Source organism: Piliocolobus tephrosceles, chromosome 21 (genome assembly GCF_002776525.5).
Source record: "Piliocolobus tephrosceles isolate RC106 chromosome 21, ASM277652v3, whole genome shotgun sequence".
NCBI lineage: Eukaryota > Metazoa > Chordata > Mammalia > Primates > Cercopithecidae > Piliocolobus > Piliocolobus tephrosceles.
Window position 1 is genome coordinate 49,167,675 of NC_045454.1, and position 16,984 is coordinate 49,184,658.

A 16,984-nucleotide genomic window follows, 5' to 3' on the forward strand; every position below is an offset into this window, starting at 1 on the left:
TTTTTGAGACGGAGTCTCGCTGTCACCCAGGCTGGAGTGCAGTGGCCAGATCTCAGCTCACTGCAAGCTCCGCCTCCCGGGTTTACGCCATTCTCCTGCCTCAGCCTCCCAATCCCGAGTAGCTGGGACTACAGGCGCCTGCCACCTCGCCCGGCTAGTTTTTTGTATTTTTTTAGTAGAGACGGGGTTTCACCGTGTTAGCCAGGATGGTCTCGATCTCCTGACCTCATGATCCACCCGTCTCGGCCTCCCAAAGTGCTGGGATTACAGGCTTGAGCCACCGCGCCCAGCCTCATTTTTGTATTTCTAGTAGAGATGGAGTTTAACCATGTTGTTCAGGCTGGTCTCGAGCTCCTGATCTCAAGTGATCTGCCCGCCTTGGCCTCCCAAAGTGCTGGGATTACAGGCGTGGGCCACCGTGCCCGGCCAAGACCTCATTTCACATAGGGTCACCATTACAGCTGCAGGGGTTCAGACGGGGACGTGCCTGTGGGGGACACAGCTCATCTGAAGCAGTGCCCACTTGTGAAGGGGGTGGAGCAGGCAATGGGTGGGCTGGGCCGACTGCACCGGCTCGCTGGTTGCACAGTTGGGAGCCGTGGGGTCCCCAGGTGGCTTCTGCCCAGTGTCGTCTGAGAACACCGCGGGCTCCTTCCACCTTGGGCCCTCACACCGCTGCACCCCTGCCTGGCCATGCTCTGCCCCTTCCCGGGCTGTTCTCTTTTGTCAGGCCTCCACTGACATGTCCCCTCTTGAGAGAGCCCTTCCCGGCCCCTCGCTCCCCAGGCCCCCCAGGGTTCTTTATGGAGGCACCCACTGCTGCCTGGCACTTCATCGCCACTGTGTGCTGTGCGCCTGCGGTGTGCTGGGCACCGCCGTGAGCCCTGGGAGGGCAGCCATGGAGGAGGAAGGCGTGGTCATCATTAACACTTGTGGGAGTGGCCCCAGGCCGGGCCGGATAGACCACAGAGTGGCCTGGGCATCTAGGGGGTGGGCCCCAGTCAGGCAGCCTGTGTCCCTGGAGGCAGGTTCTTCTGGGTGGCAGGGGGTCCTGGAACCCCCTCATGGCGATAGGGCGCCTGGAACCTGGGGAAGGTGGTTGGGAAGTGGAGGCTCCGCACCAGGCTCCTAGACAGCTGCTGGAGGAAGCAAGCTTTGAGGGGCTCCAGGCTGGGACGGTGCCCATCCGTGGCTGCCTCGTGCCCTGCTGTGTGGGCCGGGGCTCATGACCCCACAGGTTTGCTTTCAGAGCTGCTGCTGCCCCCACTCACTGTTCCTGCCCCACCCCACGCACAGTGGGGGACCCTGACTTGCTGAGGTCATGGCCTTCAAATCCGAAGCAGCCAGACGCCCGGGTAAAGTGAGTCAGCAGGCCCGGGGCAAGGCTCTTCTGTTGGGGGCTGGGGAGGCCCTGATCGAGGCCCTCCTGTTGGGAGTTGGGGTGGCCCCAAGCAAGTCCCTCCTGCTGGGATTGGGGTGGTCCTGAGTGAGGCCCCTCCTGTTGGAAGTTGGGGTGGCCCCTTCTTCCCCTTTGCATACATCTCACTCCCAGTGGTGGTCCGTGTCTGTGCTGAATTGGATCCACTTGGTTTCAGGAGCATTGAGGAGGGGGTTGGAAGATGTGCAGTGCAGGCAGGTTGCCTGTCTCTGCAAAACGAGGGTGTGGTCAATCTCTTGGAGGAAGGAGCCGAGGAGGGGGGCGAGGGGCAGGTCTGTGCTCAGACGGGTGTGCCGAGGAGGGGGTGAGGGGCGGGTCTGTGCTCAGACGGGTGTGCTTGGCGCTTCCAGGCCCTGGAGAAGAAGGGGATCAGCCACCTGGAGGAGAAGGAGCTGAAGGAGCGGAACAAGAGGATCCAGGAGGACAACCGACTGGAGCTGCAGAAGGTAGGTGCCCACCAGCCTGCTGGGCAGGGCCGTCCCTCTCCAGGGCCTGGAGGCCACCCCCTGTGGCAGAACTTGAGGGGGCTTAGGTGGGAAGTCCCGGGAGCTGGCTTCAGGTAAGGCTGGATCCAGGGTCTTAGACTGTGGCCCCAGGAAGCCGTTTCCCTCCACCTTGGCTCTGCTGGCCTTGGGCCTTCGCTCCGAGATGCTCCCTTCAGGGTCGCCGTCAGGACCCCAGCAGCTCTGAGCTGCTGAGTCTCAGGCAAGAGGGCCCTGCCTTCCCAAGGTCTGTCCACCAGCAGAGGCATCTCCAGACCAATCCCTGTGCCCAGGGCAGCCAGGTGGGGGCTTGGCCCCCATCGCAGCCCAGCAGACCCCACGGCCCCGGCTGCCCTCAGCCTTCTGTGCCTGCAGGTGAAGCAGCTGCGACTGGAGCGGGAGCGCGAGAAGGCCATGCGCGAGCAGGAGCTGGAGATGCTGCAGCGTGAGAAGGAGGCGGAGCACTTCAAGACGTGGGAGGAGCAGGAGGACAACTTCCACCTCCAGCAGGCCAAACTGCGGTGCGCCGGGCCTCCCCCTCCCCCGACCCAGACTTGAGCTAGGGCCGGGCACTGGCTGGCACCCTGCACCCTGTGTGGAGGCCACTGCTCTCCCACCCCTCAGGGTCCCACGCGGCACTTCCTGGAACCTTCCCTTCCTGACCCCTTCCCCGGCAGCGAGGCTCCTGCCTCCTACCCTCCCCCGCTGGACTGGGTGCAGAGGAGACGGGCCCAGGTGTACAGCACCCCACGCCACCATGCGTGCTGGACGCCGGGCCTGCACCGACCGCGGTTGTCCCTCCCACACTCTGCCCACGAGGGTGGCGCCCCTGTCCATCCGGTTTACAGACAAGGAAGCTGAGGCTCCGACGTATTCCTGCTTGCCTTGGGCCCCGTGGTGGGTGACATCAGGCTCCTCCCAGCTCAGGCCTGCCTGGTGACGGGTCCTCTTGGGTTGGACCAGGGACTGCCTGCAACACGTACCCCTGCAGGCCCAGAGCAGAAGCCCTGGCTCTCCACCCCGAGTTGTCTGCCTGGGGAAGGAGGTGGTTGTGAGGCAGGGACTACTCTGGCCCCTCAGCCTGCCTCTGCTTCAGCTCCTCCACTCTTCCCCATCACCGTCCACATAAAACCGCCCTCCCAGGCACATCCCAGAGGCCCTCCAGGAAGCCCTCCCACCTCGCCCACCTCCGGGCCCACGCTGTGTGCGCTTTGCCCTGCTGGCCTGTGCCCTTTGGCTGACCCGGCTCACTCTACCTTATGCCTCCTCCTCTTCCTGCAGGAAGCCTTCCCTGACCACCCCCGGCATGTTAGGCCCCCTCCCCAGCTCCCACTGGTGCAGTCACCCCAAGGGCAGGGCGTTCAGCATGGAGGGTACAGCCCAGGCTCTGACACCACCTTCCCCGCTTCCCACAGCTCCAAGATCCGCATCCGGGACGGGCGGGCCAAGCCCATCGACCTGCTGGCCAAGTACATCAGCGCCGAGGATGACGACCTGGCCGTGGAGATGCACGAGCCCTACACGTTCCTCAACGGCCTCACCGTGGCCGACATGGAGGACCTGCTGGAGGACATCCAGGTACCCGGCCCCACCCGATGCTCCTCCAGCCTGCACACTCACCCCCATCCCACGCCAGCCACGCTCGTGCCCTGACCCCCGCCGCCTGCCCCCAGGTCTACATGGAGCTGGAGCAGGGCAAGAACGCCGACTTCTGGAGGGACATGACCACCATCACCGAGGACGAGATCTCCAAGCTCCGCAAGCTGGAGGCCTCGGGCAAGGGGCCAGGTAACTGTGGGCATGCCTCTGGGCTCTGGGGGCGCTGCGGGGGCTGCAGGGTTCACCCAGAAGCCTCAGACTTCCTGTGGGGCCTGGTGCTCTCTTCAGGCCTCAGTTTCCCCAACTGGGGCCTCCCCTTCTGGGCCGAGCCACCAGGGGGCGGCAGCAGCAGGCAGTAGGCCCTGGGAGGGGTGTAGGGGGGTGGGCCTCTGTCTGGGGTGCAGGGCCAGCAGCGGCAGATCCAGCACCCGGTAAGCGCTGGCTCGGCGGTGCCTGGCCTCCTGGAGTCGCGGGGCTTTCTGCTCGGGTGTCAGTGCCCGCAGGGGTTCTGCCTGTGTGAGAGCAGGTCTCACTCCACCGGCCTGAAGGCCGCGCAGCCCTGGTTCAGGGTGCTCCCCCTCCCACGGGTCAGTTCCTGCTCCTCCAACCTGATGGGCTTTTAAAATCATGTTTCCCTCCCCTCCGTGTGGTTGCACACATACAGTCACCCGGGACGCTCTACAGCGTCTACCCCGAGCACTGCGGACATTCGGGCTGGGCCGTTCCCTAGGGTGAGGCCGTCCTGGGCACCGCGGGGTGCTGAGCAACGTCTCCGGCTCCACCCACCCCGGGTCAGGAGCACCCCTAGTCCTGACAACCGCAGATGTCCCAGACATCGCCCAGAGTCCCCTGGGGACAGAATTGCCCCAGATGAGACCCCCCGGTATAAAAGCCAACCACAGCAGCCCCGGCCCCTCTCCCCCAAAATCCACGCCCCAGCAGCTGCTGTAACAATGCCTGGCTCTCATGGGCCACGCGTCCCTGTCAACAGACCCGGTCCTTCCACTGCCCTCTCAGGCCTTGGCTGCCACTAGCCCATGGTGGCCGAGGATCTCTGGAGGCTGGGTCAGTGTCATCTGCAGCGCTTAGCATGGTCTGTGGCAGGTCCTTCTAGGAAGAGCCTGTGACTTTCCTCTTTTCCAGGGGAGCGTGTCTTCCCCGGAGGTGGAGGTCACTCAGCCATCCCGTCCCTCCTGTGGTTGCCTCTGTGGGGCGTGTCCTCCCGTAACCTCAGACAGGCAGGGCAATTCTCCAGCATCAGAGATGTGTCCGTAAGGGTCTTTGTGTGCTCCTGCTGGTGGCAGTGGGGCCGGAGAAAGACTTCTGGGGGCAGTACATTTTCCTCCAGAAGCCCCAGACCCTACCCGCCGGCTGCAGGAAGCCTGGGAGGTATTTCCACCATTGCCTAGGCCCTGCCCTCTCCCATAAGCCTGGGAGGCATTTCCAGCATGCCCCATTGTCCTAGGCCCCAGCCTCTTCCATCCCTTCCATGGCCTTCTGCCTCCACCACGTCTGCCTCAGCCCACCCTCCCCCTCACACATTACAGCTGGGGACCCCAGGTGGCTTTGGTGTCCTCTGAGGGAGTTTTTCTCATTCTCCTTTCAGCATGATTTCCAGGAGAAGGGAAACGAGGGGTCTTGATTTTACTGTCCCCCCAGAGACCCACAGAGCTCCTGTCTTGGTCTTCTTAAATTAATTGGGCTTTTTCTTTTACTTTTCATTTTTCAGGGACAAGGTCTCGCTCTGTCGCCCAGGCTAGAGTTGAGTGGCACGATCAGGGCTCACTGTAACCTCGACTTTCTGGGCTTAGGTGATCCTCCCGCCTCAGCCTCCCTAGTAGCTGGGACTATAGGCACTCACCACCACACCCAGCTAATTTATTTTATTTTACTTATTTTTTGAGAAGGAGTCTCGCTCTGTCACCAGCCTGGAGTGCAGTGGTGCAATCTTGGCTCACTGCGATCTCCGCCTCCCAGATTGAAGCGATTCTCCTACCTCAGCTGCCCAAGTAGCTGGGACTACAGACACGTGCCAACACGCCCAACTAATTTTTGTATTTTTAGTAGAGACGGGGTTTCACCATGTTGGCCAAGATGGTCTCAATCTCTTGACCTCATGATCCACCCTCCTCAGCCTCCCAAAGTGCTGGGATTACAGGTGTGAGCCACCGTGCCCAGCCACTTTTTAAATTTTTTTGTAGAGATGGGGTCTCACTGTGTTGCCCAGGCTGGTCTTGAACTCCTGGCCTCAAGCAATCCTCCTGCCTCATCTCCAAAAGGGCTAGGATTAAAGGCATGAGCCACTGCATACTTTTTGTTTTCTTACAAAATTATTTAAGTTTTTTATTTCTGTAGGTTATTGGGGAACAGGTGGTGGCTGGTTACATGAATAAGGTGTTTTTGTTGTTGTTGTTGTTGTTGTTTTCTTTTTCTTTTTGAGACGGAGTTTTGCTCTGTCACCAGGCTGGAGTGCAGTGGCACGATCTCAGCTCACTGCAACCTCCACCTCCCGGGTTCAAGTGATTCCCCTGCCTCAGCCTGCCAAGTAGCTGGGATTATAGGCATGCCACCACACCCGGATAATTTTTTGTGTTTTAGTAGAGACAGGGTTTCATGATGTTAGCCAAGATGGTCTTTTTTTTTTTTTTTTGAGACGGAGTCTCGCTCTGTCGCCCAGGCTGGAGTGCAGTGGCCGGATCTCAGCTCACTGCAAGCTCCGCCTCCCGGGTTTACGCCGTTCTCCTGCCTCAGCCTCCCGAGTAGCTGGGACTACAGGCGCCCGCCACCTCGCCCGGCTAGTTTTTTTTGTATTTTTTAGTAGAGACGGGGTTTCACCGCGTTCACCAGGATGGTCTCGATCTCCTGACCTCGTGATCTGCCCATCTCAGCCTCCCAAAGTGCTGGGATTACAGGCTTCAGCCACCGTGCTGGGCCGACCAAGATGGTCTTGATCTCCTGACCTCGTAATCCACCCACCTCAGCCTCCCAAAGTGCTGGGATTACAGGCATGAGCCACCGCGCCTGGCCGGTTGCATGAATGAGTTCTTTAATGGTGATTTTTGAGATTTTGGTGCACCTAGCTTTTTCTAGGAAGTTCTAACCCTATAGTAGGTTGTGCAGTAGAAAATGGGTGTTGGCTGGGCGCAGTGGCTCACGCCTGTAATCCCAGCACTTTGGGAGGCCAAGGCGGGTGGATCACAAGGTCAGGAGATCGAGACCATCCTGACCAACATGGCGAAACCCCGTCTCTACTAAAAATTACAAAAATTAGCCGGGTGTGATGGCGGCGCCTGTGGTCCCAGCTACTCGGGAGGCTGAGGCAGGAGAATGGCGGGAACCCGGGAAGCGGAGCCTGCAGTGAGCCGACATCCCGCCACTCCCCACCCGGGGGGGTAGAGCCACACTCCGTCTCTAAAAAAAAAAAAAAAAAAAGAGGAAATGGGTGTCATCCCAGCTCAGCCTCATTAGCGTCCCACCCTGTATAGGGCCTAGCCTCTCTCCACAAAGCCCCGGGGCCCTTGGCCTGCACCCCCAGCCTCTAGCAGCTGCTGGGGCCCCCCCAAACCCTCTGGGCCCCCTTGTGGGCATTCGGGAGGTGTCCAGACATGCAGCAGCATGTCCAGACCTGACTTTCTATAAACGTTGACTTGGCGGCGCCTGGCTTCCCAGGAGCCGCGCAGCTGGGCTCTTCTGCTTGGGTTTCAGTGTTCGTGGCAGCCTCGCCTGTCCGAGCAGAGCCACGCTCTGCTTGGCTGCGGCGGCCACAGATTCCAGTGCCACTTAGGGCCCAGCAAAGGGGCTGCAGCTCCGGGTGCCGATTCCACGGTCCCAGGTGATTGGCTGGAGGGGACTCGGGTTTGTCTAGACTCTATCCAGTCCCCTGTGGTCTGGGTGTGGGCCTCTTGACCCTCTGTCTGCCAGTGGGGACTGGAGAAGGCAGGTTTCGAGCAGGGTGCCTGCGCTGGTCACCTCCACCTGCTGTGTTCCCAACAGCCATACACCAAGCTCCCTGTGGGCCCAGCGCGGTGTGGGGAGCAGCAGCAGCGAGCCTCAGTGCCCGCCTCGGGAAGCCGCCATCACTGGATGGTCAGGGAGGGCTTCCTGGCGGAAGGGATGTTCTCACTGAGCATGGAGGATGCGAGGAATTCAGGAGGCGAACGGGACAGAGAAGGATGGGTGGCTGGCAGGAAGCACAGCACGTGCAAAGGCCCAGAGGTGGCAGGGGTCAGGCATGGGCAGCAAGGGGGGCAGGGTTGTGAGGTGAGGCCAGACCCAGCGGGGTGGGTGGCGGTGTCCTGAGAGCAGCCCTGAGACGGCCGGCATGCCACGTGGTGTGGGCAGAGCACATGGAGTCAGGCTGGAGCCTCCCAGCACCCACTCCCGCCGTCAACGGCCTCCCTGTCTGTCGAGGAGGGACTTGAGCCTCGGGCCTCCGGGCCAGTGGTAGATGCCAGACAGACTCCATGGAGGATGGGACGCGGCAGCAGGGAGCCCTTTGGCCTGGGCGGCCCCAGAACTTCCCCAGGGGCCAGCAGGGCGGCCTTCTTTGCCAGGGCAGAGCTCCCTGGATCATTGGGCTTCACAGAGGGAAACCAAGGCCCAGAGAGAGCAAGCCACTTGCCCACAGTCACACAGCCCAGGCTGGCAGAGCAGATCTGAATTCCAGAGAACTTGGCTACCGAGCACACCCCTCAACCCCTCATGGGCTGCCCAAGGCCAGGGCAGAGTTGGGCCAGGTTGGTGGGCCGGGCCCACGACCAGGGTTCCCAGACCCACATGTCAGACTCACCTAGGGAGGTCATTCTCAGGGCTGAGAATGCCAGTCGTGGCCTCCCCAACGCTAGGGGCCTGGGCCTCCAGGCAAGGCAGCATCTGCATTTTAACATGGCTCCCAGCCTCCGCTCACCCTCTTTCTCCGCTGTGGCCAGGGTGGGGGCAGGACCCCTGTGAGGGGAGGGAACTGGACTGGATGGGACCCCTGTGGGGAAGAGGGGGGAGGGGGGCCCCCCCATGGCAGGGGAGGAACCCCCGATGGGGTGGAGGAGCATCTGGGAAATGTGGAACCACCCCCCTGGCCCCACCCCACTGCAGGTGAGCGCCGCGAGGGGGTCAACGCCTCCGTCAGCTCCGACGTGCAGTCCGTGTTCAAGGGGAAGACATACAACCAGCTACAGGTCATCTTCCAGGGCATCGAGGGCAAGATCCGTGCAGGGGGCCCCAACCTGGACATGGGCTACTGGGAGAGCCTCCTGCAGCAGCTGCGTGCCCACATGGCGCGGGCCCGGTGAGCGCTGGGTGCGGACACCAGGGGTGGTGCTGTCCAGGTGGGGTGGGTTTCACCCCCTCCTGGGTCCGGGTGGGGTGGTCGCCTCCCCCTGGGACCTTGTGGGGTGGAGGGGGGCAGGAAAGTGTCAACTGGCCGGGGCCCACCTATGAGTGATGAAGGGGGGCCGGGGGTCACGCAGGCCCGTCCCCTAGCAGGAAGGCCCCAGGATGCTCCAGTGCCTTCACCGGGAGTCCTGACCCCCGTTGGTCTCACAGGCTCCCCAGGAGCTTTTGCCCTTTAATGAGTACTTGGCTCCGGCAGCCATGGCATCACGGGACACCCCGAGGCCGCCTGCCTGTCCATGACGCCTTCCACCCAGGCCCGCGCCCTCCCGCCGCTCTTGCCTCCCGCCGCTCTTGCCTCCTGGCCTCTGGCTGTGTACAGATTCCTGGAGTGTTTTTGGCACCGCTCTGTAAATACATGTTTCCCTTGCTAATCTGTAAATGTCTCTGAATTTATCATGCTTGTTGGCTGGTGTCCTGCTGGGCTCCTTCTCCTGGCCAGCCCCAGCCACAAGACACCGAGACTCCAACGTGAGACGGAGACCCACCCCTCCCTGCCACAGGATGGTTCTCCGGGTAGCTGGGTCCCCTTGTCCTCGCTCCCATAAGCCTTGACCCTGAACTGGCCAAGCGTCCCAGCCACAGCCGTGGCTGCTCGCCACCTTCTCAGGGTCTTTGCAGCAAAAAGGGGCGTGAGAATCTCTGTGGGGGTGGGGCGCGGAGCCCCTTCGCCTCCACGTGGGTGACCCCGGCCCTGCCTCCCAGGCTGCGCGAGCGCCACCAGGACGTGCTGCGGCAGAAGCTGTACAAACTGAAGCAGGAGCAGGGCGTGGAGAGCGAGCCGCTGTTCCCCATCCTCAAGCAGGAGCCTCAGTCCCCCAGCCGCAGGTAGGCCCAGCCTGGCCGGCACCCCGGGACGCCGATGCAGACGCGGAACAGGATGAAGGGGCCGTGGGCGGCCTCCGCCCCTCCAACGCGCTCTCCTCCCCAGCCTGGAGCCTGAGGACGCGGCGCCCAGCCCGCCCGGGCCCTCCTCGGAGGGCGGCCCCGCGGAGGCCGAGGTGGACGGCGCGGCCCCGACAGAGGGCGACGGCGACGGTGAGGGCGAGGGCGAGGGCGAGGCGGTGCTCATGGAGGAGGACCTGATTCAGCAGAGCCTGGATGACTACGACGCTGGCAGGTACAGCCCGCGGCTGCTCACGGCTCATGAGCTGCCACTGGACGCGCACGTGCTGGAGCCGGATGAGGACCTGCAGCGCCTGCAGCTCTCGCGCCAGCAGCTCCAGGTCACGGGTAAGGGCGGGGCTGGAGGCCAGGGGGCGGGGCCAGTGGGTTGAGCTGGGGGCGGGGCTGGAGATGCAGGGGGCGAGGCTCTTCCAGCCTCATTTCCTGGGGGAAGCCCCTGACGTCAATGGTGAGCTGCTTGATTCTTCTCCCCCGATCTCTGAGCGTCCCTTCAGTCACCTGCATGTGCCCTGGGGTGTTCACTCATTCATCCTGGACTTAGCTGGCCCGCTGGCCTTGGGGCCACAGGTGGTGGAAGCTTTCATCCGCTGCTGTCCGAGCACTCCCTGGGCGGCCTCCGTCTTAAGACAGAGGAGAAAATACCAGCTTCAGAAAATTCCTGGGCCAGGACCCCCTCGGGGGTCGTGCGCGGGGCTGGATCCCGCAGCCAGGCCCGAACCACCAGGCTCTCCTGCTGCTTGGCGGGGAAGCGCGCTGCGCTTGGTCCCCACCCAGGAGGACGATAGATATGACAACCAAGGTCCGGGGCCCAGGGTGGATAGTGCGGGTCTTAGGGTCCCTCAGGCCCTGTCCCCCACCATGTGCCTTAGCCCGCCCCAGCCTGTTTCCCTTTTGCGGGAGACACCAGTGGCCTCCCCTGTCAGGCGGAGAGGGAGGCCGGGACGCAGGGGGAGGCTGAGGCCCGGGTGAACGCCGTCCCACCCGCAGGAGACGCCAGCGAGAGCGCCGAGGACATCTTCTTCCGGCGGGCCAAGGAGGGCATGGGCCAGGACGAGGCGCAGTTCAGCGTGGAGATGCCGCTCAGCGGCAAGGCCTACCTGTGGGCCGACAAGTACCGGCCACGCAAGCCACGCTTCTTCAACCGCGTGCACACGGGCTTCGAGTGGAACAAATACAACCAGACCCACTACGACTTCGACAACCCGCCGCCCAAGATCGTGCAGGGCTACAAGTTCAACATCTTCTACCCCGACCTCATCGACAAGCGCTCCACGCCCGAGTACTTCCTGGAGGCCTGCCCCGACAACAAGGATTTTGCCATCCTGCGCTTCCACGCGGGGCCGCCCTATGAGGACATCGCCTTCAAGATCGTCAACCGCGAGTGGGAATACTCGCACCGCCACGGCTTCCGCTGCCAGTTTGCCAACGGCATCTTCCAGCTGTGGTTCCACTTCAAGCGCTACCGCTACCGGCGGTGATGTGATGCCCCGGGGGAACGGCAGGCAGGTGTCCTCGGGGGCCGCAATAAAGGGACCTTGGTGAAGCCGACAGTCATTCTGGGGCCACCGTCTGGGCTGAAGGGCCACGGGTTCACTTCTCACCTCAGGCTGCACCTTCCCCTCGCCGGGCCTCAGTTTCCCCCTGTGTAAAAGGAGGGTCCCCATAGAGCCTGCCTTGGTGAGCTGAGGACACGCTGGGACAGGCTGGCCCAGCGTCCCAATGCATCGGAGGGGGCGCTGGGGGCATCTTTAGAGCACAAGGGCGGCCAGCAGCCGCCAGCTGACCTCACTGCCCAGGTGGACACGCTCCGCCGCGCCTCACCCAGGCTGGGTGTGGGGTCCGCAGGGCCTGCCCCAGGCGGCAGCCACACAGTGTGCCGTGGAGATGGGCCAGCGGGGCCCGGGCTTGGCAGTGCCAGGCTTGTGAGAAGCAGGAAACTCAAGGCCAGCCCCGACACATGACGGGGCACCCACTGGGCGTTTGAGGCAGAGCCCGCGGCTGTGGGGCAGCTCCAGCCCTGCCCACAGGCCACCCTTACCCGCATTGGCAGCATTGAGGCCAGGACCCTGCTGGCACCCAATCCGCCACTGTGGAAGAGACCATCTGGACACCGAAACTCTGCAGGGCCTGGCCCCCAGCTCACCCGTGCTGGCTGTGGGTCCATTTCCCCGCAGCGGGGTGTGGAGGGTGCGTCGGGGTTCCCGTTCCTCTCATGGTCATGGGAACCAAAAGCCACTGGGCCGTTCTCCCCCAGCCTCTGAGCACAGGGCCTGGAGGGCAGGGGCTCCCCAAGCCCGGGGGTTGGAGAATGGTGAGGGGCTTTTCCCAGGGATCCCCCCATCTGGCCTGCTCACAGGGCCTTGGGGCAGGAGACCAGTGACCCCGAGTTCCGCCCATGTCAGGACAGTAGCTCCTCATTCCCCTTTCTCAGGCCAGGAGGGCCGAGGGCCACACGGATGCCACAGCCCAGGTTGGAGTGGCCCAGCCAGCAGGCTTGTTCCTTCAGCATTTGACGGGAACATCTCCAACGGAAGCAAAATGGAATGTGCCTCCCGGACCCCCAAAGGGCCACCCAACCTCACCAGGCAGCAGCCTCAGACCACCCACAGCCCTGCCCAGACGCCCTGCCCCATCTGGAAATCGTTTCGTTTGTTTCTCTAAAAAGACTTTTGTAGGTGGGAAAAAAGATATTTTATTCTCATGGAACTGGCCTATTGGCAAGATTGCATGTTTTTTTAATAAACGTTTTATTTTAGAATAATCTCAGGTTTGCCGAAATGCAGTGTGTAGCGTCCCTGACGCCCCACACCCGCTGCCCTAGTTGCTGTCGACACGGTGCATTTGTCACAAGGGAAGAGCCTGGGAAACAACACGGCACCCAACTGGGGCCCGGTGGTCCTTCGGGAGCTGCGTTAGTGCCTGGCTCTGTCTTTGCCCCCCACCCCCTCCGTGTTCTTCCCACCATGGGGTGACGGTCCATTCCCCAGACGACGGGAGGAAGGGTACAAGGGTGGACACAGCTGCTGGCCTGGGCCCAGGCTGTCGTGGGGGCAGTGCTTGGCCATGCCTGGAGACATCCCTGGTGGTCCCGCCTTGGAATGCTCCTGGCGTGGAGTGGGTGGAGGCCAGGGATGCTGCCCAGTGTGCCGCAGTGCCCAGGATGAGCCTCCCCAGATGTCCTCACCGCAGTAGGCAGAGGTGGGAGGCAGATCCTGCGCTCCCCAGGTCACTGGTCACCTCCCAGCCCCGGCCTGTAACAGGATTCCAGGAGTCTTTGGCACAGGGCTTGGGAACTGGCCAGGGAAATGCATCTGATCAGAGTCCCCTCTCCACGCTGCAGACCCTGACCAGCCCGCTCCAGAATCCCAAATCGCATTGCAGCACACACGGCACCGCCATCCCCAGCCTAGCCTTTAGCAGACATCACAAGCCGACGGCAGATGGCCAGAGCCATCTTAGAATCCTCTGGGCAGCCTCTTGCGTGGGTCCCTGGCCAGCTCCACCGCCGATCAGGACAGGCTGCTGGGATCAGGGCTGAGTCCGGGCTGGACTCGGGAGGCACTTTTTCTTCTTTTGAGGCAGGCTGGAGTGCAGTGGCGTGGTCGCAGCTCTCTACATCCTCAACACCAGAAGGCACTTGTGAGCCCAGAGTGGTGTTTCAGACAGGCTGGGTTCTGCAGTCACAGCCCAGGTTGTGTGTGCGTGGCTGGCGCAGTCCAGCCCGTACTGCGCCTAACCCAGACCTCACACCAGCAATATGTAACAGTATTTACTTCCATTTGGCTGCTCGGGAAACTGAGGCCCACAAAAGCCCACGTTTTCAAGCCCAGAAAGTGGCAGAGTCAGTATTAGAAGCTGGGTTTCTCTACCTTGGAGGATGCCAATCCCAGACCACCACCCTGTCCCTGCCTCAGTTTCCCCACCCGCCCCTGCAGAGGTCCCCCCAGCCCCAACATCCTGCTCCATCCTCGTCGCGTGCCCTTTGCACCCTAAGGGAGATGGCTGTCGTCTAACTGGCAAGGCATATGATTTGCCAGAGGCCTCCCAGGGCAGGGGGCGCACAGGGCTCAGGCCAAGCTAAGGAGCCTGGGGGAGCAGGGCACCAGGGAGCTACGGAGGGCACGTGAGCCGGGGAGGGCCTCCGAGCTGGGTGTCAGGGAGATCCTGTAGGCAGACTGGAGGTGGGGGCCAGGGGTAGGCTCTGCACACCCCCACCCCATCTGCCCCATGACTCCCAACCCTGGCCCCAGGTTCACCCGGTGTCCTGGAAGCTGCCCTGCCCCCACCCCAACTTCCTGACTTTAGCTGTGTCCAGAGCTAAGAATAGAAGCTCCCTGCCCGGTCCTTGCCGGAAACCGCAGCCACGGGGGGCACATCCTGAGCCTGGCCTCTGTTCCCACCATCTGCCCCCCCAGCCCCTCACAACTCCTCCCACCAGAGTCTCCTGTGCTCCCATTGAACTCGAGGTGCCTGTGGGGGGCGGGCCAAGACCAGGAGACCTCCAGCAACCAGCCCCAGACGACTGGGAAGCCCAGCGCTCATGTTCCAATCCCACACGTGGGCGCGGCATCGTTCCCCATTCGTGCCTCAGTTTCCCCATCTCTAAAATTTAGAGTATCTTTACCCCATGCCTTGCAGAGATGTGGTGAGACTTAAGCTAAATGCAAGTATCATTCTCTGAACCCTGCCCAGGCTGTTTCCCCGAAGAGACATTGTCCTTGTTATCTCAGGGCCAAGGACGGAGGAAGTGGGGACAGGACAGCCTTCCTCCACCTCTCACTGCCCCCTCATCTGGAGTCCCAGCCCCACATCCTCCTCCCCCCACATCTGCCCGCCTTGCAGTTAGTGTAGCAAGGGCCTCATGCTCTCTTTTGCCTCCAAAGCTTTATATATGCATTTCCTGTCACTGCCATGCATCCCAGACTGGGGAGCTCCTATTCATCCCACAAAACCCCACTTCCCATGCCCTCTCCTCACAAGATGCCTTCCTAGCTCACCTCTGGGCTTCCCTAGGCCCTGTCACTTCCTTTGGCCCAGCCCTGACTCCAGGGGGCTGGAACAGTCTGTGTCCAGTTCTTACTCCAGCCTAGGGCATCCTGAAGGGCAGGCCTGGTTTCAGGTCTCACTTGGAGCTCATAATTGTCCCACTGTATAGGCTGGAACAAAGAGAGGCGTTGGGGAGAGTAAGACTTGGAGATTCAGGTCGGCTTCACGGAAGAGCAGCCTTGGAGCCAGGGTTTTGCCAGATCCATAGGAGTTGGACAGGGGAAGACAGAAGTTGTGTTAAATGGCTGGTGACTCAATGGGATAGAGCTTCGGGAGGGAGACTGGGTGTGGCTGAAGGCCAGGAGGAGGAAGGATAGTGGGCGGGGTAGCGGGGGAAGGGGCTTCCGGACTGGGCTGACGAGAAGACCGGGCCAGGGTGGGAATCCCCCTCACTCAGCCTGGACTTGCAGCCCTCCCGGGCCCAGGGGACTGGGTAGGGTGGAGTCAGGGCCAGGCCAACTTGTCCGGTCCCTAACTCAAGGTCGTGTCTGGGTCTGGTGTGCAAACAAGGCCAAGGAGGCCAAAGGACCCCCCTCTGCAAAGAGACGGTTGCAGGCCCTGCGTCCCGCACCTTCTCAGTCATTCCTGTCCGGCTCCATCCCTCCTTCCCCAGCCTGAGCTGGGGGGTGGGCAGGAAAGAGTGCCCATCCCCCACTGCAGCCGCCCGCTCCAGACCCTTCCTCCTCTGGCTCCAAAGCCACCTCCCAGCCTCCTCCTCAAGAGACTCTCCCATGCAATGCCGTCACCCCAGCCCTCCCGGCTCACCTGCTCTGGGACCACCTTTCTCAGTCTGGCTGTGGAGTCTGGTGCAACCCCCATTCCTCTGTCCTCCCACCCCACCCCTGGAAGGGGCCTCAAATATGTCCTGCATGTATTAGGCAGGGCATAACACTACCGTGTGCCGGGCTTCAGCACACCCAGTGAATTTGGAGCCCTGGAGTCGGGGCGCCAATCCGCCTGGACCTGCCCCGCCCCCTCCAGGCCTTGGGTGCTGCCCAGATGGTGAATAATGCGGGCCTGGCGGCGGGAGCGCCGGGAAGAGGCCTGGCAGGGCGCTGGGCGGCTGGAGGGGCTGAGGCTCCCGAGGAGGGGCCCCTGCCACCCCCACCGCAGCCACTGCATCCCTGCTACCTGCAGCCTGGGGGTCCCAAGGGGGCCGCCTTCCCCAGCGGGGAAGTCCCGGTGTGCTGGGGGCACCCACTGACCCCAAGTCAGCCAGGCCTGGGCCCGAGGGGCGTGGCCAGCGCAGGGTGGGCGGGGCTGATGAGAGACAGCAAGAGACAGAGACAGGATGGAGACAGACAGGACGGAGAGAGAGAGCCGCGGGCTGCCAGCGGCCCCCACCCGTCCCAGCTCGGCTTAGCCCCCGCGGACTCCTCCAGGCCGCGCCCCCGGGGCATCCTGTGCCGCCACGCCCTCCATCTGTGTCCCGCGGTGACGGGGCAGCGCCAGGGTGCTCTGCTGGGCCCGCCCCTGGCCACCGCCAGACTGACTCAGTTTCCCTGGGAGGCCGCACTGGATCCCGTCCTTCCCCTCCCTCTGTCTGCCCCGAGCCCTCGCCCCAGCCTCGGCGCCCGCACATCTGCCTGCCCAGCTCCAGACGGCGCCTGGACCCCCGGGCGCAGGATCCAGCCAGGTGGGAGCCCCGCAGATGAGGTCTCTGAAGGTGAGGTCGCCCTGCCGGCTCAGGGCGGGATGCAATGCTCTGGCTTGAGCCCGGGCTGCTGGGCGCACCCGGCGCTGGCCCTGCCCTGGTGTGGGTGTGTCCAAAAGCCCGCGGTGACAGCGGCCAGGTGCCAGGTGTCCCCTGTGTGGCCCGGGGGTGGCATGGGTGCCCTGAGGCCTGCACTGGGCACCCAGGCAGCTGGGTCTGGGTGTGGCCCAGGCTGATTCTGTTGGAGGCGCTCTCTGGTCTCTGTGGGGCCACATGGCTGTGAACGGGGGTCCCAGACTCAGGTGGCTGCAGCTGGGGAGGGGGCCCAGGCCCTGGATGTGGCAGGGATCGAGTGTGGTTGTGTGGCTGTGTGTGTGTGATTTTGTCTCTGGGAGTGAACCATGCCTGGCTCTGGTTGTGTGTCTGTGTCTGTGCGTGTGTGGTGGTTGTGTGTGTATGATCGTGTGTTTG

General features: G+C 62.8%; 1 protein-coding gene across 1 annotated transcript in view; it reads left to right on the forward strand.

Moving 5' to 3' along the window:
• CACTIN (cactin, spliceosome C complex subunit) overlaps nucleotides 1–12,586 on the forward strand; it is an 18,592-nt gene extending 6,006 nt beyond the window's left edge. Inside the window, exons 3-10 of the mRNA XM_023183627.3 lie at nucleotides 1,789–1,884; nucleotides 2,296–2,441; nucleotides 3,336–3,498; nucleotides 3,594–3,708; nucleotides 8,611–8,803; nucleotides 9,613–9,735; nucleotides 9,839–10,140; nucleotides 10,801–12,586. Coding sequence (XP_023039395.1) covers nucleotides 1,789–1,884; nucleotides 2,296–2,441; nucleotides 3,336–3,498; nucleotides 3,594–3,708; nucleotides 8,611–8,803; nucleotides 9,613–9,735; nucleotides 9,839–10,140; nucleotides 10,801–11,291 — 1,629 coding nt within the window. The 3' untranslated portion in view covers nucleotides 11,292–12,586. The remainder of the gene's footprint in view (nucleotides 1–1,788; nucleotides 1,885–2,295; nucleotides 2,442–3,335; nucleotides 3,499–3,593; nucleotides 3,709–8,610; nucleotides 8,804–9,612; nucleotides 9,736–9,838; nucleotides 10,141–10,800) is intronic.
• The last annotated feature ends 4,398 nt before the right edge of the window (nucleotides 12,587–16,984 follow it).